Source organism: Protomyctophum bolini, assembly GCF_963924005.1.
Source record: "Protomyctophum bolini genome assembly, chromosome: 4".
In the NCBI taxonomy this organism is placed as follows: domain Eukaryota; kingdom Metazoa; phylum Chordata; class Actinopteri; order Myctophiformes; family Myctophidae; genus Protomyctophum; species Protomyctophum bolini.
In genome coordinates this window covers 16,262,386-16,287,998 of record NC_137865.1, presented here as the reverse complement: position 1 = coordinate 16,287,998, position 25,613 = coordinate 16,262,386, and the positions used below count along the sequence as shown (strand labels likewise).

At 45.4% G+C, this 25,613-nt stretch overlaps 1 protein-coding gene across 1 annotated transcript in view; it reads left to right on the top strand.

The window, feature by feature from the left end:
* Positions 1–25,613, top strand: part of LOC308314722 (neural-cadherin-like) — a gene marked incomplete at its 5' end in the record, with an annotated part of 230,491 nt that overhangs the window by 129,534 nt on the left and 75,344 nt on the right. The window contains 8 exons of the mRNA XM_080762381.1: positions 595–738; positions 7,694–7,977; positions 11,183–11,513; positions 12,154–12,543; positions 12,862–13,127; positions 14,632–14,777; positions 16,296–16,558; positions 16,964–17,182. Coding sequence (XP_080618507.1) covers positions 595–738; positions 7,694–7,977; positions 11,183–11,513; positions 12,154–12,543; positions 12,862–13,127; positions 14,632–14,777; positions 16,296–16,558; positions 16,964–17,182 — 2,043 coding nt within the window. The remainder of the gene's footprint in view (positions 1–594; positions 739–7,693; positions 7,978–11,182; positions 11,514–12,153; positions 12,544–12,861; positions 13,128–14,631; positions 14,778–16,295; positions 16,559–16,963; positions 17,183–25,613) is intronic.

The window sequence follows — 25,613 nt, the reverse complement described above, 5'->3', positions numbered from 1 at the left end:
TGTGCTTTGCCCTGGGGACACGCCGATAAAGCCTGGAAATGGGAAAAGAAGTGAAAATTGAGCCATATTTTGCACATCCAACCATTCTGCGTAACTACAGTGACTCCAAATTAGCTCTTTGAGCCAAAGAACTTTGTCTAGCTAAAGAAACACATAGCGTATAATGAGGGAATCCATAACACATAAAAAGCAGTCAGCTCATACATATTTAACCTTCTGAGTGGCTCTTCGTCTACTTTATAGCAAAAACACAGCTTGTTAAAGAGGCATAGCTCCATTACTGCTGTTCTTTGCACCAAAAAATTGGTCTCCACGCTAAAACAATAAAAAGCATGCCAAAAAATGGAATAATTAATAATGTAATTTACAACATATTTTGTGAATAACTTTATTATTGAAACATAGTGCATCAGGTTAAGTGCATTTTCCCACTGACGAGTGACAGTGGCTCTAGGTGTTCACGGACAGATGGGAAGTGTGTGTCTGTGTGTGTGCACACACGCACACACACTCTCGCAGGCGTGCGTCACTGTACTATGTGTGTGTGTGTGTGTATGTAGATCACATCCGTGTGCTGTGCTTTCATTCCTGCAGACACAGCATATGTGCGGATCTTCATCAGCGACGTCAACGACAATAAGCCAGTGTTCGCTCAGCGGCTGTATGAAGTGGCCGTGGATGAGAATGCAGATGTGGGCATGGCCGTCATCACTGTCAGCGCTAACGACGGGGACGAAGGTATGAGCCTGACGATGACTTACGCTTACGGAATTGGGCCCCGCTCTTATCTCTATATTCTAACTTTTTGTGATTCTTTTTTGTAAATTAATGTAGTTAATCTACAAAATAGTCTGGCAGCCAACAGGCTTCTTTAACCCTAAAGTGGGAACGTGGGAAAGTGGTATATAGTATTTTTTATTGGCCTAAAATATTGTACATTCGTGAATCCACTTGCTGACCGGCTGTCGGTATTGAGCAATTATTTTATAGTATATAGATATACACTGTAGATATATGTGACCATTGACAACCTATATACAGTAAGGCCAAATTTACCACTCCACACCCCCGGCTGCCGGACTAAAACTATTTTATCATATAACTACAGGGTCACACAAAAGCCTCAAAAGTAGCAGATTCGAAATACGGTGTGAAGTGACACGCTTTGAACTTGTAGATCTGCTGCTTGTCTTCAATTTGAATCCTGAAAAGTAATTTGGACATTTTCCACCCGTCCGACTGTATTAAAGGTGTAGTGAAATGAAAAATGAAGTCCATAAAATCGAATTTTAATTACTTCCTGAAAACAAAAACGTACTGCGTGATGACGTGTCGAGGCCCACATCAATAAAAGCCAATAAAAATGAAGCTCACCTGTTTGATTCCCCATATCTGCACGTCCGTCCAACACAGCTGCTACTGATTACAGAAATCCTCAGTTTTTATTATTCCCATTCAAGATAACATCCAGACAGTGTATTACTCGGCTGAAACTTCAAAATAAAATGCCCACCGTTTCCGTTTCACTACACCTTTAATATACCCCCGTCCTGGGAGAATATTGCAATACAGTGCAGCATACCATTACCAGTGGTTACCAAAGTGTGGTCCGGGGACCCCTAGGGGTCCTTGACAGAGTTCCAGGGGGTCCCCAGCTAAATGATAATTAGGAACCAAATGGACCTTTATGGGTATGTAACTCAGAGACAGAGGGCTGTATTTTGCGTGTTTTAAGTACCAGGTCTTATTCCCTAACTTGAGTAAACTAAAGACCTGGAGGCGTGATCAATGCCATTTGGCTATTCTGAGTGGCCAAAGAGCATTGATCACGCCTCCAGGTCTTTAGTTTACTCAAGTTAGGGAATAAGACCAGGTACTTAAGACACGCAAAATACAGCCCAGAGAGTGTACAAATGGAACCAAATTGACGTTCAAATTAAAATGGTTTAGAATCACTGCTAGAGCCGTAAAAAAAATCTCTTATGGGGTCCCTGGCATATATTTTCAAATGGCGATCTGCGGGCCAATTACTGTCAATGTGGGGGTCCTTGACGTGAAAAAGTTTAGAGAACCACTGCAGCATACAGTACAGTACTGTCATTGCTACTGTATACAGTGTTTATTCAGTAACAGCTCCTTAGAAAATAGCTCCAGATTATTCTCTCTCCAGCTCCTTAGAAAACAGAAAATGTCATTTGGTTCACTAATTGCATCCAATCAGGAGAGAGCATCATACTGGATAGTGGATACAGGATAAAGAAGTGAAATTATGAAACAAATGTGGGAGAGGGGGTAGACAGACAAGAAATTGGAACTGGGACGCTGATAAATGGATACGTTCTCCTGGTTGGAGAAATTGGATATATTTCGTTTTTATTAAAGTTCTGGAGAGACATGGAGACCCATAGACCCATTACAGCTTGTACTGTAGAGCTTTAGCATTTTAACAAAACAACAAACCAAAAGAAAAAGAAAACACTTATTTTTTATTCTTTTTGCAACAGAGTCTATCTGCAGACGGCAGAAAGGGGGCGCTCCCGGGGGACGTTGTTTGCTAGGTCCCTATATATACGGACCCCAACGTATACTCCGTGTATATAATATATTGGTTGAGCCCCACGGCAGCTTTTAACATTAGTCCGGTTGTTATGGCAACGCCCCATCACCACCAGCTATGGGACGTTAAAACTTGTTTACCTCAATTCAAAGCAGGATTTTCAAACCTCCATACGTCGGGAATTCAGGAGAGCTGTCCTTGGTGGATATCTTCTGCCATCCAAAGTTCGGTTGTAATTTGACTTTGTACAGCATCGCTCCCAACATGTAAACGTTTCTGACGACAGGTAAACAGTGTGCGCTTGCGCTAATAATAGCAAAGTGTGTGTGTTGAGTGGGGGGGGGCAAACTACTTCTCTTAAAGTGGACGCTGATGGTGGCACTGGGAGCTGGGATTTATGCCAACAGCTAGCGGCACAGAAAGAATTAAGCTTAAATCATGCAGAGCTGAGTGCAGAGTGGGGGATCTAAGAGAGCAACCATGTGATGATTGCATGGTAATGCACACCGTGCATATGTTTCAGAAAAGAACAACACGGTGGGTGGGCCACGGGCGGCCGGGATTTGTGTGATAAAGTACTCGCTCATCCTCTGTACAGCAGTGGCCTGCAGTAAGACCACTTCATCAGCCATGGTGGGGGCTGTTAATCAAGTATTTATGTTGAGTGGGGTGAAGCTTAGGCCACACTGCAGAACCCAATGATGGATAGCAGTGGAAAAGCACAACACTAAACTTATACTGTAGCACTTTACGCCTGAGAGGCTAAAGGCCTGATTTATACTTTGGAGAGGTGGGTAATTAGTTGCATTTTCTCAGTTACATACTTAAGTAACATTTTGAATAACTTGTACTTTTAAGAGTAGTTTTAACAAATTTAGGCCTGAAAAATTCTGACGTCGACATTTTTTAAATGTCTTGTCTAAATGATGACAGTTTTCTGAAAAACCTCATGTTTCTGTATCAGTGGTGTTCAATATTTCATGTCAAGGACCCCAAAAACGCTTAAAATACCAAAAGGGCTTCCCGCCCAGTATGGGTTAATGCAACATACATTTCACTTTTACTCAAGTAAGCCTACATTGTGAATATTATTCATTTATTTATTTATATATTTGTTTTATATTTGCCCCCCCCCCCACTTATCATTTTATATTTTAGCCAGTTTAATTACATTCTGATTATTTAAACTCTTCTCATTGTACTTTCTCACTCGTATTAAAATTATTTGGATGACTACCTTTACTTCTATTTGAGTCGTTATATTTACACCATTAAGTACAAATGAGGCGTAAACTCCATCTGTCTGTCTTGTTTTTATGAGAATACCTCTACCCTGCTGTAAGCCTTTCCGATTCCACAGGGGATGCAGGGAGCACTTTGTCTGCTATAGGGCTGTGTTAATATAGCATCAGATTAGTGTATTTACACAGGATTGAAGTGACTTCACCCCAAACCGGCCGATTTGAAAAGGGGCGATAATATTATCTCTCCCTGCGTTAGCCCACCAGATTGGGTATTCTCTATGGGGACATTGCAGACAAGACAACCAGATATCCAATTTGTTATAGGGATGGTTGTCAATCATTGTCATGTCCAGGACCCCCAAAAGAACCCCCAAATTGATACATATTAAGCTGTGGAACCCCCATTTGAAAAGAGATCGTGCTTAATCCATTAAGACTGTGCTATGATGAGCTTGTAGATCTGCTATTTTTGAATAGCCAAAGTATAAAATATTTGATAAAGTTGTTACACAGAATGCTTTCCTGGTTTTAATGGGTTCTTCAGAGAAGATCTTAGTTGTTAGATTAGAAGTACATAATCGTACTACTGTCTATATAATGGGGAGAGATAAACCTATAACCGAATTGTTATTCTTATACAGTACGTTCTCTCAATGGATTACCTTCTAGCTGGTGAACTGATAGTGAAAGTAAACGCTTTCAACCTGGCGTGCCTATTTTGGACAAGTCATAGGCAAATAGATTATCACAAATACCGATGTGACATGTTGTGAGCTTTACTTGTACGATTGTATTTTTTTCTGTTTTTGAAATACAGTAAGGCTTATTAAAGTGGTCCTTCAGTGAAAACCGACCAGTGGTTGTCGACTTTTTCTGGATGTGGGCTTACTTCAAAATAATCTAAACTAAAGCATCCACGGCCCACCCATCTGACCACTTAACATGTAACGGCATGTATTTTATGTTTTTAAAGAGCTGGAGTGATGACTGTATTGTCTGTCTTAGTATATATATATATATATATATATACATACAGTATGTATGCATTTCCTGAATGAGCCACTTATTGCCATTATGGTTCATTGTTCTTGCCATGTCTTTGTATATTCCAGAGCTGTTTTTCTTTCTTTTCTTTTCTTGTTTGGTATTATGTTCTTGTTGTGTAATGTCCGTGTTTATTGTCCTTCATTTTGTTAAAACCAATCATCATCATTATACTATAATCATCATAATCACATCATCATCATATCATCATACTATAATTAACCAAATGTCTGTCAGAAACACTTCCGTAGCTACTCACTGCCTGCACCAATCACTCACACCTTTTCACAACATTGACCATAATAATATGGAGGTCTTAACGAAGCCCTTTTTTAAATTTGACTAATTAATGATTAATAATTCATTTATTAGTGCAGTATTTTTCTCTCAGAAACTGTCACAACACTTGGCGGGGAGGTTCATAATAATTATAAAAATGAATGTAATGAATAATTATATCAGTCGGCCTCATGGTGGCGCTATAACAGCCCACTTTACATTTCACCTTATAACTCTTGAACCGTAGGTCGTAAAATCTAAATCTCACTTTCCCTGGATTCTTTGGGTCATGACGCATTGCGTCAGGATAGATTTTCCGCCATTTTGAATTTTCATCAAAACACACTTTTTGCTCTTCCACCTATAGCTTTAGTGCAAATCTCACAAAAATCGCTACACATGATCTCTGGACCTATCCGATGCAAATGCCTCGGCTGTAATTGGTGTCCAAAGTTAGCCCAAAGCAATTACATTTTCAGCCATAATGCCGCAAATGCAGAAATTTCAAACAATTGTTGCAAAAATATTCTTTTGGGGAGATAAAGTGCTAAACGTTTGTTTGCAAGAACATGCTTTTCGGGAGATAAAATGCACGCTCCGGCAAAAGCCATGCATTTTCTCAAGCCAGAGCTCAGAATTGTGCACATTTTGGACGCAAATGCACCTATAACTTCATCTGTGCGACTCACAAAATACATTTGGGATTAACTGTGCGACTGTCTTGTCCATAGTTTCTGTGGTGCATGTCAAACTGGGGGGCCTTCATACTTTTCAAATGGGGGTCTGTGGGCTAATAAGTGTAAATGTTGTGGTCCTAGCCATGAACATATTTCCCTACCATGCATTTGTACGAATACTTCGCAAATGGGAAGAAGGCAATAGCGGGAGGACGATACTGTTTTTTGTTTATTTTTACTTGGAAAAGAAAACATGGCAACCCATGATATTTTCATATACCCAGTTGCTTGGAAACTTGGCAACCTGGCTGAGTGGCCCTATTTTTAGTTTTGCTTGTTTTTATTTCCGTATAAAAGCAACCATGGCAAGTGGCAATGTTTCTATATACAGTACCAAGTTGTTTGGATGTCGCAATGTGGCAACCTAGCAGGAGTAGTATACTGTACTGTACTGTACTCCTCTGTGGTGCTGTTGTGCCAGAAACAGAGAGAGAGAGATAGTGTTGCACTGTTGCCTGCTAATGAGAGAGAGAGAGAGAGAGGGGGGGGGGGCAGGGGGAGAGGGGAGTTGCACCACTCAGTTCACAAGGGTGTGATTTTGTGCATGGAGAGATGTGTGCTAACGGAGGAGAAGGCGAACGGATGTGCTTGTGTACCCCCCTTTCCATTAGGGTAGAAGGATATAGTGCTTTAACCTTTCAAAATATGACTTACCCGAGTTGTATTTGTTTGTATCAGCTTTTAATAATTACACATTATCATCATCAAATTATTTGGGGGCCCACTTGCAATGCCCTCAAGGCCAGCCAGTGGGCCTCAGCCCACAGGTTGTGAATCACTGTACTAAACTACACCCCCCAACCCACGCACCGCTTGGAGGCTTCCAATTAAACCACCTCCAGAGGAGAGCAGACTACCTGCTTTACGGCTTTTTTACACCTCTGCCCTGTTTTTCACTCTTTGTTTAATTAGTGTATAGTGTCTGATTAAGTTTTGCGGCGATAAGGTACACCGTTTCCATTTAATTAAGTAATCAAATGGAGTAAGGGGAACATGAAAGCCAAGGCTGAGGTCTTTGAAGAAGTAAGGTTTAATACCCTTGTGTAACCCCGCACCAGCACACCATTCCAGGATGTTTATATCAGGCTTACTGTGAGTTTAGCCAGTGAAGTTTATTCCATTGGCCTAATAATACATTATTAATATTGTTCATACTGTATGACTTCCTCTGAAATACTGGCTTACAAAGTGGGGTCCTGTAGGCGGTTTTCAGGAGGTCCCCAGAAACAAATTAAAACGTTTAGACACTTAAAGCCCTATTACATTTTTTGGCTACCCGAAATTAGGCATTTAATTAATTGTAACCATTTAATGACTCTGAAACAACTATTTGTTGGAATAAAAACCTTTAACATTCCAACATGTCAATGTGGCTAAAACGAAAAAATAAATACAATTCATTTTGGTCAATTATTGTGGAGTTCCATTAGCGCCGAGTTGTGTGTCTGAAACCATTGAGACTGGTCACATATTTGAAAACCATTTGAAAGAAATCTTTCAAATATTTTGGTACAAATCTAGTCCATGGCAAAATACAGTACATAGCAATTGGGTATCCTTGACATGGAAATGTTTGAGAACAACAACAGCTACTGCTCTTAGTAAATAAATAAAATGCCAATGAATATGTTCAATGTTTAGGGAGGTGGTATTGTGGAGTTGGAGGAACACTGACTGCTGCTTCACTTAACAGTCTTCTAATGTCGCTCTAATCAAGTTTCCATTTCACTAGCTTTATTAGCCCTATAAGGCAAATTGGTTTTCAGCATTAAATTACTCATTGAAATTCACATTCTCTGATTATGCTTTATTCCTCGTGCATGACCCTCCAGGGGCCAACGCCAAGCTGCGCTACCAGATCACGTCTGGCAACACCGGCGGAGTCTTTGACATGGAGCCTGAGGTGGGCACTATCTTCATCGCCCAGCCGCTGGACTACGAACGCCAGAAGAGGTACAAGCTCCTGGTGCTGGCCTCCGACGGCAAGTGGGAAGACTACGCGGCCGTGGTGGTCAACGTGGTGAACAAGAACGACGAAGCGCCCGTGTTCTCCATGAACGAGTATTATGGGTCGGTCACAGAGGAGCTGGACGGATCGCCTGTGTTTGTGCTACAAGTGAGTTGGCTTTACAATGTAGGCATTTAGCAGACGCTAAATCCAGAGAAATTTACAGTAAGCAACAACAACACAAGGTGATAAATAATATGTCATCAAATACATAGAAATTGTCATCTAGGATCATAAGGACCATAAGATCAGACTTTGAAGATATGGGGGTGCCATACCTTTGGTTGCTTTTTAGGCTAACATCAGTGTTTTGTACTCTGTGCGGGCAGCAACCGGGAGCCAATGGAGAGTTATATATATATATATATATATATATATATATATATATAATAGAATATATTGCTTGGATAGGCTGTATGTGTAATTAATCTTCTCTTATATTGAATTCAGAGATTTGAATTCAACCACAAAATGGCAAAAACAGCCCATCTGTTGATGTTTAGCTATTTAGTCAGACAAAGTAGGGCTTGTGTTTTTAACCATACGACCCGCGTCCCTGTTCTGGGGCAAACATTCAGCGAAAACGTATTTTAACGTACATGAACACATTGCAAACTTTCAGATCAGCTATTTTCAGCGAAGAGATTTGATGTAAAGGGAGAACAGCTAGGGGACCTAGTATAGACCTCTGGGGAACTCAATGAAGTATACAGGGCCTTAAGTGGCTAATAACGCCTTGCCTGTAAAGTAACTTGGTTTTTCATACGGCAAAGTTAATTCAGTAAAGTGTTTTTTAATCTCTGCAGTTACAGGGAACACATTGCAGCAGTGTAGTCATTCCAGATTCGCACTTTCTTTTACAGAGTGCCAGGGTTTCCCCTGACTTATAGAGGCTTTTACTCCACTGTGGTGGATTTAGCATGGACTTTGAAAAACATTTAGAAGCAAATTAAAGACACCTGGAACGCAATCAGAAGCCATATGGAAGGAAAGGGGCTACTGGAGAACGCACGCACGCACGCACGCACGCACGGCACACACACAAACATTGTCTCTGTCGGGAGGAAACCTTGTGGGCTATATCCAAGTGGCCAGTGAGGCACTCCAACGTTGAAGCACTGGGCCCTAGTGGTAAGAGGAAGGACTGCAGGCAGACGGTCACGGACCCGTGGATTCATGACGAGGAAACCCCGTGCAGCTGGGCTTTAACATTGAGCGCTCGGTTGCACTTCCGCATTTGGGCACCAAAATTTGGTGCCCAAATCATAGAGTATTAAAAGGATAGAGACTGATCTGGCGCGATGTTGCTATTTCCGCCTTTTTGGGCGCATTTCCGCATTTGACCTCCAAAATTTGGAGGTCAAATGAGGAAGTGCAACCGAGCGCTCATTAAAGCCCAGCTGCACTGGAGCTTCGCGCCAGATCAGTCTCTATCCTTTTAATACTCTATGGCCCTTATCCATTATTATCCTTAAACTAATTAGCCATTTTTTACTATTTAAAAAAACCTTTTAAAATAATTCAAATAGCTGATCTACAAGCTCACAATGTCTCTATGTAGATCGGCTAGTTGAACTATTTTAACAGGTTTTTAAAAATATTTTTAGTTTAGGGATAAGGGATTAGGGTGGTGCAAGATGGAGCCCTGTATCTCCAAAACCTTTGGTTCAAATTTGCAGACCGACTTAACCACTTTAACTTTCATGTGAGAAAAGAAGAAGAAAAAAGATAACCTTTTTTTTACAAAATGAGATTGTAGATTTGCTATTTTCGCTACTTTTGCAAGACACATTGTACAAGTACGGCATTAAAACATAAAATGATGAAATATGGAGTTACACGGTAACAATATTCATTTGGGAGGTTTAGAAAAAGAACAACCTAGCTTAAGAACATAATAGGTAGGGGAAGGTAATGTGCTGACTGTGGAGTGGTGATTATGTAAATCATGAAGCGAGATGAGTTGGGGAAAAAAGAGTGGAAAAAATACATAATATATCAGGACAGGACACCTCGCCCCAACTGAGAATATAAAAACAGCAAACAAGTGTTAATTGTATTTATAATCACTATTTAGTCGGACAAATAGCTGCTACTGTTTATTTATTGTTTTTTTTAGTGACATGCGGTTTATTACAACAGCCAGCTGCACAGTGGGCTTTGCCAAGGGACATACAGAGCCGTGCCAATAACCACAATATCCCAACGGGCAAATGAATAACGACACACCACCACTGATGAAGACCTGACGCCGAGACGCACACCGTCGTGCACTGTTCTGCCCGCTCTGCAGTATTTCAGGCTTCCAACAGTATGGCCACGCGAGTGTGTGTTTTGTATTAATGCCTTTAATCACAGTACATGATGCATCACACACAAGCTTTATATGAAAAGTATCAGATCTATGAGCTCTGCCATGCTCTGTCCTGCTTTACCCCTGAAATAAATGTCAGCGCTTAATGACTTCCTTTGCACAAACTGTATGATGGAAGCATTGGAACATCGTTTCTGTCAACAGTCTGGCCCCATAGACAATGACACAGCGCTTCCTGTTTAAAAATGCATGCAGTAAAAATTTTAGGTATTTGTACTTTACTTGAGTTTTCCCATTTTCCAATACTTTTACTTATACTTTACTACATCTCGGATCCAAATATTGTACTTTTACTCCACTACGTTTTTATAAAACTTTAGTTACTACTGTAGTTACTTTGTGGATTTTGATTATTATTACAAACCATACATTAACCACCTCATTTTGGCCATTTGAAAATAGCCGATCTACAAGTTCACAGTGGCGTGAACTTTTGTAGTATTGATACTTTTACCAAGTACCAAATGTGAATACTTTTTCCAACACTGAAGTGTGTGTGCAGACCTAGAAGAACAATGCATTTACTGTGGCCATGTTTTAACTGAAAAATAAAATCCTTGACCGTGGGGGTGAATACATATAGTTCCAGTATTTACTGTCTAGCTGGATAAGCAGTTCCAGTGCTTCAAATGGTTCAAAAGGTCAAATGGTGTCAGTGTTTACTGTTTACCATGTGGGTGGATTAATAGTTCCACATCAGTGATTTTCCTTTTTCATTTCAAGGACCGCCAGTTTGATATGCATTAGGTCATGTACCCCCATTTGACAAAATGTTAAAGCTCTAGGACCTCGATCTACACTGTAGACAATGTAACTCTTGTCTAGATGGTGTCCTCAGGACACAGAACCATAAGTGTCCGTTTGGACCTCCTCTGGTGGTTCACGGACCCCAAGTTGAGAAACGGCATTCTTAAATGATGTTTGATGTAATCCCCCCAGGTGACCGCCACCGACCCGGACAAAGACGCAGACCAGGGCGCCATTCGCTACTCCATTCACGGCCAGGGCGCCGAGTCCCAGTTCATGATCAACGACATCAGCGGGGAGATGTACGCCCAGCGGACCATGGACCGCGAGGAGCGCGCCGTCTGGCGCTTCGTGGTCATGGCCACTGACGAGGAGGGCGACGGGCTCACCGGCTTCACCGACGTCGTCATCAACGTGTGGGACATCAACGACAACGCGCCCGCCTTTCCCTGCGCGCCCGACGGGTGCCACGGCAGCGTGGCCGAGGACTCCCCTCCCGGGACCTTCGTCATGGAGATGACCGGTATGTCATTTAGGTTCATTGGTGGTCACCTGGTATCCTTTAGTTCCATGCACTGTTGTTTTTGGCAGCAAATTTTAGTTTTAGTCATAGTCTCTTGAATAGTTTACATTTAGTTTTAGTCATCTGTTGACGAAATTGTCAATACATTTAGCTTAGTTTTAGTCATAATAGCTTAGTTTTAATTTAGTTTAAATTTAGTTTTCGTCAGTGAAAAAAGGTAGTCGACGAACATTTTTCGTCTTAGTTTTAGTCAACGAAATCAACACTGGTCAGATGCTAGGTTAATTGATTACTTGGTAGTTCCATGTTTGGTCAGATGCTAGGTTCATTGATTCCCTGGTATCCTAATCCTAGTATACATGTATGTCCATGTTGTTTAGACAGACTATATGCTAGGTTCATTGTTTACCTCGTATCCTAATCCTAGTATACTGTACATGTATGTCCATGTTGTTTAGACAGACTATATATGAGGTTCATTGTTTACCTGGATCCAGCTAGTCTGAGGCCCGCCACGGTTCTCTTCTCTCTGTACTCTATTTTAACGTGATTGATTGATTGTTTATTGACTAGAGTTCAATAAACACTGGTACGTGTCTCTGCATGAGAGCTACATGGCTAAATGAATGCAAATTGACAGCGGTGGACCTGGACGACGCGGCGGTTGGACAGAACGCCATCCTCACCTACCGCATCGCCGAGAACGCCCGCAGCGCGGAGGGCGGCGCCGGAATGTTCAACATCGACGCCAGCACGGGCACCATATCGGTGGCGGCGGAGGGCCTAGACCGGGAGCTGGTGGAGAGGCACCAGCTGGTCGTGGAGGCCCAGGACGGCGGGGGCATGACGGGCACGGCCACCGCCACGGTCTTGGTGACGGACATCAACGATCACGTGCCCAGGTTCCGAGAGGAGTGGTGCGGGGCCCGCGTGTCCGAGAGCGACGAGCCGGACACGGCGATCCTGGAGCTGAGCGCCGTGGATCTGGACAGCGGCGTGCACGGACAGCTGGCCTTCACCGTGGTGGCAGGTGTGACTCTGCACTGACACTGTGCATTATGACCTAATCAATCAATGAATTACATTTGCAATTATTTGAATAATCGTGAAGCTATTTTTATTTAAAAAAAAAACTAAATCTTTAAAATATATCAATGAATACATTAACCATTTAACCATCTTGTTTGCAAGAACAGTGAACATAGTAGATCTACAAGCTACGATCTTGAAACCTGTTTGCCTATAATGACACACTCAGAATAGGGCTAGATTTTGAATCTATATTAATCGCCAGATTATTAAAAAATATTGATTTTCGAAAATGTATTATGATCGAACCTTTGCTCAGGTGACCCCGAGCAGAGGTTCTACATGTCCAAGCACGGGACGGAGCAGAGCGCCACCCTGAGGCTGAAGAAGAAGCTGGACTATGAGAAGGCCAGCGAGCAGCGCTTCAACCTCAGCGTCCGGGTGGAGGACTCTGACTTCTCCAGTCTCATCCACTGTCTGGTGCTGGTGGAGGACCACAACGACAACGCCCCCGTCTTCACCCCCGCCTTTCACCTGCTGTCCCCGCTGCCCGAGGACGTGGCTGTGGGAACCACCGTCATCCAGGTTGGTTTGCTTACAGGGTTGTTTTTGTCTCTTGAATAGTTTTCAGTTAGTTTTAGTCACCTGGGAATGTTAGTCTAGTTTTAGTAAATGTCATAAGATTTTAGTCGAAAATGTGTTTTGGCGGGCCTTGATGCCGTCGTAATGACTGATTTTACACTTGCTGAAAAGAGCTGATCTACAAGCTCACAACGCTTCGTGTTGTGAGCTTGCAGATCGGCTATTTTCAGCATGCAACCAAGTGTAAAATGATACTGAATCTCTTGTCCACTAGTCCCTTCCTAACATTTTAGTCTAGTTTTTATTTGTTGACAAAATTGTCAGTATATTTAGTCTTAATTTTAGTCATCATAGCTTAGTTTTCATTTAGTTTCCGGGCGTGTAAAGCACCGCCCGGCTCATATGACTGTGAACGTGTGGCTCCAGGCAGCCCCGTAAAGACATCAAGCGCTATTCTCCCGTCACATAGGCTACTTGCCGAGCAAAACCTATAATGAATAAGAAGGATAGTGGCGCGGCCTAGGCTCCTGTGGGAGGTTTGCACATGCTCAGTGCAAACAGGAACTGCGATGATGTGATGAGTGTTCCAGCAGAGGTGCTAGATAGAAAGCTCATAACTTGTGATGTAAATAATGAGATCCAGAACAGTTGAGAATTAAACAGCAGCCACCCTTCCCCTTTCAAATGTTTTGTATCATCAGCACTTGAATGAGTATCCATGTTCCTTTGTCATTTCACAAAAATAAAAGTTTGACACATCCACAAAAGAAAATATACAAAAACATTAACATTTAGTGAATGTACTTGTCCTTTATCTTTCAGTCTGTTATACACAACATTTTTTCCACATGAAATTGATATACTTTTTAAAATAAAAACAAAATCAACTTTGTACTATTCTCTTTTTGTGATATCCTTTTTATTATTTCAGTTCAGTGTCAGCAACTATCATGCACCTCTAGCACCTCTGTTGGAACACCTCGTCATCGCAGTTCCTGTTTACACTGAGCATGTGCAAACCTCGCAGGAGCCTAGGCCGCGCCTCCGTGCACCATCCTTCTTATTCATTATAGAGCAAAACAAGGAAGTGATGTGGCTCTCTCTGGTGGCGCAAAGCGTAGCTACTTTTGTGAATTTTATCGTTTTATTAGGTTAATATTGCTATATGTTTGTAACCCTCCACTCCGCGTCAGGTCTGCCTACGCCCCCAGCCTTTGTAAAATACCCGGTAACCTGAGACCTCTCGTGGCTTATTGCTTAATCGTACTATAATGCTGCTGTTGCACGAATAGCAATAGCTGACTACAAGCTCACAACGTATCACATTGCAAAGTGTTATGAGATTGTAGATTGAGATTTTTCAAATTTTAAAAAAACATTTGAAAGAAGAAGAAAAAATACATTCACTAAAGTCAATAGTTATTTTTGTTTTTTGTTAAAATCAATTATCGATTGATAATTTTTAATAATCGATTACATTGATTGGTTTGACTGTTGCACCGTACAGGTGGTGGCCAGTGACTCGGACGCGGGGCTGAACGGTGACGTCCTGTACAGCGTCTCGCCCGAGTCCGACCCCTTCGGACACTTCGCCGTCAACCGAGCTGGCGTGGTTACAGTCGCCAGGCCCCTCGACCGTGAGACCATGACAGGGTACGAGTAAGCTTGTCATAATTGCGATAACTTTGCATTCCATTCATCTCTCTATAAATGCACCACGTCTCTGTACATGCGTACGTCTGTACGTGTGTACGTCCGCGTTCCACCCCCGCAGGGAGTGCAGTGCCCGGTGTCGAGTCGGTCGGACCCCCGCAAAAGGCCTCTGCCCGGGCTCTGGACAGGGCCCCTGCTCAGGCTCCATATATGGAGCTGGCCTGTCCTGACATCACAACACAACACGTGTTGTGATGTCAGGACAGGCCAGCTCTGACAGATACAGAAATCTCCATATATGGGCATAAAAGGGTCACAGACAGATGGGTGGAACGGGTACTCTATAAATAAATTAAAACAATCCACACACCATTTTCGTCTCCCAGAACTTTCTTTACTGAAAATGGTGTGCAGATTTTTTTTTCATTTATTTACTTGTGACTTTGTTTAATCCAGCACCCTGCCTAGTAGGCACCCTGCCTAGTAGGATGTGCAATGTGCATGTTCTTTTTTGGCTGTTATTTTCAGTCTCCTTTACCACTGGAACGGATATTGCATAATTTTCCCCGGGTGGGGCATGGATCTCCAACTTCCATCTTTACCGACTCTGTGCTTTAGTGCTGGGTACTGGTCATTGTCTTTGTATAGCTTATAGAGCCTCAATATGTAACTTTATTTTTATGAATAAATATGTCTCCCTACTCTTCTATTGAGCCATTTAGATCGTATCAAAGGTCATGTCTCACCTACAGTAGACACTGGATCACCAGTTTTGACCTGATGGTCAAGATTTATCCCCTGAGCAAGCAGGGCAAGCTCTATTAGCTCAATGGTAAAATAATTCAGCACTTGCGAAGGAAACCTTGTTCAAATCCAAGGTACAGTAGAAGAGGAAAGTTATAGTGCAGCTTTAAGTTATTTGTCTGTCCTGTGCATTTTTTTGTTTACAAAGCTTAAAAGGCAAAAACACAAATGCAATGTTGATGTATAGATAGATAGATAGATTTCTTTATTTTTGTGTCATGCACCAAAGGCGCCCAGCCCACATGGACTTACAGGACACACCATATCATTGCTTCAATATTGCATTGTGTACAAGAAACAGGTATGTTTTGTTGTTATTCCTTTTTTTTCTTTTTTTTTTACACAAACAAAACATTCTGCCTTATTTCCCACGCTTTGCATAAAAAGTCTGCTAAAGCAAAAATACCTTTCCTAAAACAAAATTCCAGTTTTTCATAGTCCTCCAACCAGAAAAAGTTAGCACAGATGGTTGTCATTTTACAAAATAATACATGTCTTAATTCTTCATATAATGGGCAGTAAAACAAAAAATGAATATCATTTTCAATTTCTTTCAAATCACACACTAGACAGACTCTGTCCTCCTCAGGAGTACCAATGAATCTACCCGTTTCTAAAGCTAATATTCCAATGTCAAAAGCACAATAACATTGAAAATAATCGCGATTATTTGTCAACTCTAAAACGTGGTGATATTGGTGACAACCCTCTTAGGTACGAGCTGGTGATCGTGGCTGTGGACCGCGGCTCCCCGGCTCTGAGTGGCAGCGTCACGCTCCACCTGCCGATGCTGGATGTGAACGACAACGCGCCGGAGCTGGAGGCTCCCTACTCCCCCGTGCTGTGGGAGAACAGCCCCTACCCCCACGTGGTGTGGCTCAACCAGACCTCCACCTTGCTGCACGTGGTGGACAGAGACTCCCCCGAGCACGGGCCTCCCTTCTCTCTGGCCCTGCAGTCTCCACTGCACTCCCAAGGTTCTTATTCATATAGTCATTTTGTTTTGACTTTTTTTGGTTTTCGGTTTCAGTTTCGCTTTGCTTCATTTTCAAAGTGTGTTTGCTAGTTTAGTTTGTATTTAGTTTTAGTTTAGTTTTCATTCGTTTTTGTGTTTGTGTGTTTTTTAATTGTTGTGATTTTTATTGTAATATGGGGTAGCCAAGGGCGAGATTCAAACAAGCTCAGAAAAATAGTGAAAATAGCTGATCAGATCAGTGATGCATTGTGAGCTTGTAGGCTACTGTAGATTGGCCATTTTCACTATTTTTAAGACTTCTGATAATTCTTGACAGCAAGCGGCTTAAATATTGACAAACATTTCAACTAAGGAGATTTTCTGTATGGTTTTTAGTTAGTTTAGCTAACTATAATAACTGTTGCAGACTTCCACCTGCGTGACCATGGGAACGGCTCGGCCACGCTCACGGCCCTGAGGAGGTTCGACAGGGAGAGACAGAGGGAGTTCCACCTGCCGCTGGTCCTCACCGACAGCGGCCGCCCGCCCAGGACGGTGACTAGCACCCTCACTGTCACCATCGGGGACCAGAACGACAACGCTCACCAGGCGGGGGAGAAAGACGTGTATGTCCACAGCCGCAAAGGTGAGAGGCTGTGGTTGTTGTTGATCAGCGTTCTTCAGTGGGGGACATGAATGAATGACAGGATTTGATTTCCAACGCTACTTCGGTAGATCGGCATAATACTTTTTTTTCTCCAAACAGACGGTGTCAAAAGTAACTAAATATCATAAACAAAAACGACACGTTTGTTTTTTCACTCGCTCATCCCCTCCATTCCCCTGGTTCACGGAAGTAATTTCTCTATGGAGAATAACATGGGGTCATCTTGAAATCATTTCATATACGTTGTGGAGTCTCAGTGGTCAAGGAGCAGGCGGAACAGGGGATTGCAGCAGTTTCAAACGGCTCTTTATTTGTTTAGCAGCAAAGTATACAGAATGCATGCAGGAGAAACCCCACGTAGGTTCAGCATAAATTATATTCCATACAATTTAAGTTTCACAGGCGTCGTCGCCAGCCTGGAGAGGATGAGAACAGAAGATTAGATTTCAACTCAGGTTTGTACAGTCTCTGATAGCTCGCTCCTCACTGGAGGGCTGTGGTTTTAATAACGATAAGAGGTGACGGCGCTGCCTTGCTTCGTGACGTCATCGGTCTTTATCTTTAACTGTAGCGGGTCTTCTCCCCTAGCGGGTTCCAGCTCCAAGAGAGCACTAGCCGTTTTGCCACCCTGGCGTATATAATGAGCGCCTGTTCGCTAGACAGGCCTCAATAGTAGACTCAAGAATTATAGGTTTCTTTCCGACCTTATTTTGGGTAGTGTCCTTGTCGCTGTCACTGTGGCGGGGCTGCCACCCTCCCGCCGCGCGATATGCGGACTTGGAACTCCCGTCTCTATATTTTACTCATACAGTCCGAGTGTCTCTGTCCCTCGGACATTCCCTGGACCGTTCCTAAAAGCCCCCCGACGGTGTGCCGTGCGTGCCTCCGTGAGCATGTGTGTGTGAACCAGCCGCTGTCAGACGTAGACTGAGTCTTCCTTTTTATATGACGGGTGTGGCCGCTTGCTGATTTGGGTGCGGTCGATCCATCAGCTCCAGCTGGCGGAGGAGGAGATTCGGGACGTATATATTCCCTATCACACGGCCGAGGGCGTTCCTAACGGCCCGAGGCTTCTTCTGTCTGACAGCGTGTCTGGTTGCCCTGGCAACGCACTTACCATCGCGGGGTGTCGCTCTCGAGACCCCACACACTCCCCCCCTAAGATCCTTGCTTCGGCGAGGGTCTTTATTTTCCTCCTCTTCTTCATACATTCGGGACATCGCATCCGCGTGGCGCATGTCCTTACCGGGTCGGTGTTCTACCGTGAATGTGTAGTTCTGTAGTTCTAGGAACCACCGGGTGACCCGCTCGTTCCGATCTTTGTTTGTGGACATCCACTTGAGTGGCGCGTGGTCTGTTACCAAGGTGAACCTCCGCCCCCACAGATAGTAACGTAGGTGGTGGATTGCCCACTTTACTGCGAGGCACTCTTTCTCCACTGTGGAGTAGTTTCTCTCGTGTTTGAGCAACTTTCTACTTATGAACGTGACTGGGTGTTCGTCTCCCTCTAGCGTCTGGGCCAGGACAGCGCCCACTCCTGTGTTTGATGCGTCTGTGTGGAGGACGAAAGGGGTGTTAAAGTTAGGCGTTATCAACACTGGGCTTCCACAGAGAGCGTCTTTCAACGCTTGAAATGCGCTCTCTGTTTCCTCGGTCCATCTTACGTGGTGGGGTAGACTTTTTTTTGTGAGATCGTGCAACGGGCTTGCTATGGTGGCGAAATCTTTTACGAATTTTTGGTAATATGCTACCAGGCCGAGAAAAGACTTCACTTGTTTTTTTGTGGCGGGTCGGGGCCAGTTTTGTATTCTCTCTATTTTTTTCTCTTGTGGCTTGATGCAGCCTCGTCCAATGGTGTAGCCTAGATAGTCTGTTTCGCTCCAGGCGATTCGGCTCTTCTTGGCGTTAACAGCGAGGCCCGCCTGGCGCAGGGCGTTCAGTACCGCATCTAACCTTTCCAGGTGTTGCCGCCAGGTGGCGCTATGGATGATAACATCGTCCAAATATGCTGCTGCATAAGCACTATGGGGTCTAAGGACCTTGTCCATTAACCGTTGAAAGGTGGCCGGGGCTCCGTGTACCCCGAAGGGCATGACTTTATATTGGAACAGCCCGTCTGGGGTGGTAAATGCTGTTTTTGGTTTGGCTCGCTCTGTGAGGCCAACTTGCCAATATCCTTTAGTCAGATCTAAGGTACTGATATGTCTAGCGGGGCCTAGCCGTTCTATTAGTTCGTCTACGCGCGCCATGGGGTAAGCGTCAAACTGTGATATCTCGTTTAGTTTCCTAAAATCATTACAGAAGCGTAAGCTTCCATCTGGTTTTGGCACGATAACTATGGGGCTCGACCAGGGGCTGTGTGACTCTTCTATGACGTCCAGTTCGAGCATTTTCTTCACTTCCTCTTGTATGGCCCGCCTACGTGCTTCCGGGATCCTATACGGCCGTAACCTGACTACCTTACCAGGGGTCGTATCGATGTCGTGCTGTACTACCGCGGTGCGTCCGGGTAGTTCGGAGAAGACATCTCGGTTCCGGTCTAGGAGCTCTCGGATATCCTGTTGCTGCTGAGGGGCCAAACCCTCTCCTACAGCAGCTGGCGGGGTCTGGGGAGGGAGGCGGGTTAACAGCGCAGGTAATGGGACGGTTATCGCCGGAAACCACTTTTTCAGAATGTTTATATGGTATACCTGATGGCCCCGCCTCCTCCCTGGTTGGGCCACTCGGTAGTTGACCGGGCTGAGTTTCTTCACAATCTCATAGGGCCCCTTCCAGCGGGCTAGGAATTTACATTCTGTGGTGGGCACAAGAACGAGGACCTGGTCCCCTGGCTTGAATTCTCGCACTTGTGCGCCTTTGTTATACACTCTACTTTGGGCGGCCTGTGCGTCTGCCATATGCTGTCTTACGAGTGGCCAGATGCGCTTGGCGCGCGCCTGTAGTATTTCTACATGTTCGATGATGCTTCGCAGAGGGGAGGGTTGGCTCTCCCACGTCTCCTTGGCGATATCTAATAATCCGCGCGGCTGTCTCCCATACAGGAGCTCAAATGGGGAGAAGCCTGTGGATGCCTGGGGTACTTCTCGTATGGCAAACAGGACATATGGGATGAGGCGGTCCCAGTCTCGTCCGTCCTCTTCAGCCACCCGTTTTAACATTTTCTTCAGCGTGTGATTAAATCGTTCTACCAACCCGTCTGTCTGGGGGTGGTAGGCCGAGGTGCGTATTTGTTTCACTTTCAGCCAGCTATACAGTGCTTTGATAATGCGCGAGACGAAGCATGTGCCCTGGTCAGTCAGAATTTCATCCACTAAGCCTACTCTACTAAAGAGCATCATGAGCTCGTGAGAGACTGTTTTTGCATTGGCCACCCGTAGGGGTATAGCCTCGGGATATCGTGTGGCATAATCGAGGATAACTAGGATATATCGGTGCCCGCGCGCCGACTTGGGTAGGGGCCCCACTATATCCATGGCTATGCGCGAGAACGGGACACCGATAATAGGCATGGGAATGAGTGGGCTGTGCACGACCCCCCGTGGGGCCGTGAGTTGGCATTCCTCGCATGACTTGCAGAATTCCTCCACCCCTCTTTTTATTCCCGGCCAGTAGAACCGAGCCAATATGCGATCATATGTCTTTTGTACAGCTAAATGAGCGCCTAGCTGGTGTGAGTGTGCCAAATACAACACGCGTAATACATGAGATTTAGGTACGAGTAATTGCTCAATTACAGCGCCCACTTTATCTTTGACGGCACGATAAAGTAGGCCATTTCGTACTAGAAAATGAGGAAAGTTTGTTTCACTCACCCCATCGCACTGCTTCCCTTCTACACTGGTGAGGTTTCGCCGTGCGCCGGCGAGATTCGGGTCCGTCCACTGGGCTGTGGCAAACTCTCCTTGTAGCCGTGTGGGCGGTCCCTCCACCTGGGGGAAGTTGACGAAGGGGTCCTCGTCCAGTGGTGGGGTCTCTTCCTCCGAGGTGTGGGGTTTGCCTGGGCCGGTCTCGTCGGAGGCGGCGGTCGTCGCCGGTGATGCAGGCTCTGCTGCGGGTTCCCCGAGGGCGGGGCAAGCGCGGTGTCCTTTTGTCTCTGGTCTGGGACGGCGTCTTCTCCCTTTCTTCTGCTGTGGGGGACGGAGGCCCGGTGCCCAGTATTTGTCGAAGAGTGGGCAGTCTGTGCCGATCAGGAGGGGGACGGGGAGGTCCGGCACTACTCCGGCGGGGACAGTCACGCTGCCTCGGGGGGTCTGTATGTGTATATGGGCCACGGGGTAGCGGCGTAGGTCGCCGTGCACACAGCTGACCGGCATCGTCTCGGGTCCACCGCTGGTTACCAGGTCTCCTCTCACCAGAGTCACCACACTGCCGGAATCCACCAGGGCATGTGTGTCGGTCCCATCCACCCGGACCGGCAGGGCTGCTTGGCACTGGGTCGAGCTCCCCGAATGTAGGCACGGTCTGGAGCTTACCAGACTGGCGGCTGAGGCCATGGAGACATCTGGGTCCCGTGCCCGGTCTGGGCACGCCCAGGATAGGTGGTCTTCCTGCCCACAGACATAGCACCTCCTGGACTGGCCCCGTTCTGAAGGCGGGTTCGTACGGGGTTTGGGCGTGGGGGCCGCCTGGGTCTGACGGCGGCGGTCCCGCCCTGGTCGGTTGTCGGCCTTGGCTGGTTCACTTTTAGATGTTTGCAACATCTGGGTGCCCACCTGATAGTTCTCTACCAGGGTGACTAGCTCTTCAACGGTTGTGGGGCAGGCGTGTACCGCTATTTTCTTTGCGTCGGGGGGCAAGGCTCTCATGCCGCGGTCGACCACTATTCGATCGAGTAGTGGGACGTCTTCTCCTGTGGTGAGCCAGTTCTGTGTGAGTCTGCACAGGTCGGCGAACTGGGTGCGCGCCGGCTGCGCCATGCGGAACTCCCACTGGTGGAACCTGTGTGCTCTGGCGGGAAGGCTGTACCCCAGGCTGGACAGGATGGCGGCTTTTAGCTTTCCGTAGTCGAGCGCGTCTCTGGCGGTGAGGTCTCGGCATGCTTGTTGTGCCGGTCCAAACAGGTAGGGCGCTACAATGCCGCCCCAGTCGGCCAGTGGCCATCTCTCCCGGGTGGCGGAGCGTTCGAATACTTCTAGGAAAGCCTCGATGTCGTCGTCGGGTGTTTGCTTGGTGAGCACCGCTGCCGGTGTTCTGGTGGCCGGTGCGTCTCTGTCCAGTCTGCGCAGTACCTCCCGCATGCACGTCTGGAGGTCCGTGCTGCTCTTCACCAGGGCGTTTAAGGCTGCTGCTGCTTCCATGGTAGGCGGTGGTTAGGACCTGATGTACCCACAGTCTCCACCACTTGTGGAGTCTCAGTGGTCAAGGAGCAGGCGGAACAGGGGATTGCAGCAGTTTCAAACGGCTCTTTATTTGTTTAGCAGCAAAGTATACAGAATGCATGCAGGAGAAACCCCACGTAGGTTCAGCATAAATTATATTCCATACAATTTAAGTTTCACAGGCGTCGTCGCCAGCCTGGAGAGGATGAGAACAGAAGATTAGATTTCAACTCAGGTTTGTACAGTCTCTGATAGCTCGCTCCTCACTGGAGGGCTGTGGTTTTAATAACGATAAGAGGTGACGGCGCTGCCTTGCTTCGTGACGTCATCGGTCTTTATCTTTAACTGTAGCGGGTCTTCTCCCCTAGCGGGTTCCAGCTCCAAGAGAGCACTAGCCGTTTTGCCACCCTGGCGTATATAATGAGCGCCTGTTCGCTAGACAGGCCTCAATAGTAGACTCAAGAATTATAGGTTTCTTTCCGACCTTATTTTGGGTAGTGTCCTTGTCGCTGTCACTGTGGCGGGGCTGCCACCCTCCCGCCGCGCGATATGCGGACTTGGAACTCCCGTCTCTATATTTTACTCATACAGTCCGAGTGTCTCTGTCCCTCGGACATTCCCTGGACCGTTCCTAAAATCCCCCCGACGGTGTGCCGTGCGTGCCTCCGTGAGCATGTGTGTGTGAACCAGCCGCTGTCAGACGTAGACTGAGTCTTCCTTTTTATATGACGGGTGTGGCCGCTTGCTGATTTGGGTGCGGTCGATCCATCAGCTCCAGCTGGCGGAGGAGGAGATTCGGGACGTATATATTCCCTATCACACGGCCGAGGGCGTTCCTAACGGCCCGAGGCTTCTTCTGTCTGACAGCGTGTCTGGTTGCCCTGGCAACGCACTTACCATCGCGGGGTGTCGCTCTCGAGACCCCACAACGTGTAAGCATTGTGGTCCAAAAATAAACAAGCTGTCTCTGCGTTATTGTCGGGGAGCTGTCTCTGTATCGTTTGCAACAGTCAGTCACTCATATATGATACAGTGTTTCTAGCGAAAATGTAACTAATTCAGTACCAGTAACAATAGCGTTTTCCCTCAGCCAGTCGATTCTTCATATCCATAATGAAATGGCCGGGATGACATGTTTATTTTTCAAACACAGTTCTTATATGAGGCAATGTCAAATCCCCCTATGGGGATTACAATGAAATTATATAAAGTAGGCTACATGAACCTGTGGATTTGCGCCCTCTACCGATATTGACGTCAGACTTGGGTGCTCTATTGGGTGGTGACCAATCATGAGGCATACATGTTCCACAAGTCACGGAGGGTGGCTCTAACGTCAGGCCTTCTGTAATCTAGTGCCTGCACAGGGAAACCACAGCGTTATTATTATTATACACCTCGTCTGCTTTTCTTCCTGCAACAAGGTTCTGCAGCGCTGACAGAGCATGAAGGAGCGAGGGCGTGGGGGGGGGATGGGGTGGGAGGGTGTTATGGGATTAATGGCACCACTGTGGGAGGAAAAGTTTTCATTCCGTGTCGAATTCATAATCTGCCTCCCCCATTATAAAGTATCAAAGTTTTGTCATGCAAATGCTTGTGTATTTGATCTTCTCTGTCTGCAAAGTTGCCAAAAACCCTGTCTAAAAGATAATCTGAAAACTGAGAACATTATATCGAGCACCATGGGTTGTTTACGACTTGTTTTTTTTTTCTTTTTCTTTTTCTTTTTCTTTTTTTTTGTGCATCACCCTCAGGGTAAGCCGGTCAGGTGTTTTGGGCTCGTTAGTATTTTGATTGCATGGTCGTGCCACACGGCACAGTTTGGATAATTATGGTAAACACTGACACTGTGACTCATCCGGGCTGCTGTTGTTTTCCCACTTACCCAGCTGCCGTATTCTGGCACTGTAGGTTGATAATAACATAATCCATAGTCAGAGATAGGCCCACTTCCTTAAGCCCTGCTCTCTGTGAAGTGGAGCAGAGAGTCTCTTCCACTCAGGCGGCTGAAGGCTCCAACAGTTACCAAGGTACAGCTGTAGAACAGAACTAGAACGTGAGAATGCAAGATAACGAGGGGTGGGGGGTGAGAGTAGCTGAAAGATAAATGTTGCTATCAGTGACATTTTGTTCGGAAAGAATGTGTCTTCCTTGGGTGCGTATACGTGTTGCTAAACTATACTGAATGTCCGTACAACTTACAAGTATGGTTGAAGTAGAGAAAGAAATGCAAAGCAGAATGCCCGCAAGGCCGCAACACTTCAGATTAAACAAAGGTGAATGCACGGCTCAATAACATCATGAAACTGAGAAAACAGCCAGCACACAATAAATACCCTTTCCATATATTTTAGTTTACTTCTCCACGGACAGAGCAACGGACACGCTTCAGGGTAACAGGTCTTCCTCAGCATATGGGAAGACCTGTTAAGAAGACTTGTTGAAACACACGAGTTTCATGTAGTCGAATTAGAGAAGTGGACATTTTTGAGGACCATTTTCCTGGCCCTCTATAGAAATGGTTGCTTTTTAGGATATGTATGATTCGGGAAGTTATGATTCCAATTACGGTACGTTTTAAGAGCGGGTGACAGCCTGCCTATTTGTCTATGGGACTCGGCAACTACTGGCGATAGTAGGCAAAGATGCGATAGTCGAAAAGTGGATGGAGGACATGAAATTATATTTTCTACAAAATTGTCCGGCGATAGCCAATCAAATTCATGTGTTAGCCTTGCATAGCCACCCTTCATCTGCCTTTGCAATGCATATTGCAAATGCATTCAATGCAAATGCAATGCATATTGCAATTGTGGGACCTAGTATTCAAATATGGGCGGGACATTGCAAAAATAAATCTAATACTGTGAGGGACTAAACTAATAACACGCAGTGATATTAGTATTAGTATCGTACCTTCCACGCGGAATGGTGATACGTTTACACTACATAAGGTAATGACAGCAGAAACGCCGCTGTTCGCCCACTGTTAAAACGTGGGGTTAGGAAGAGATTCCGGCTGGGTTTAGGGTTAGGATTTGGTCTTTAGAGGTTAGGTTTTGCAGTTGGACTCCCTATTTTATACTTAGTAT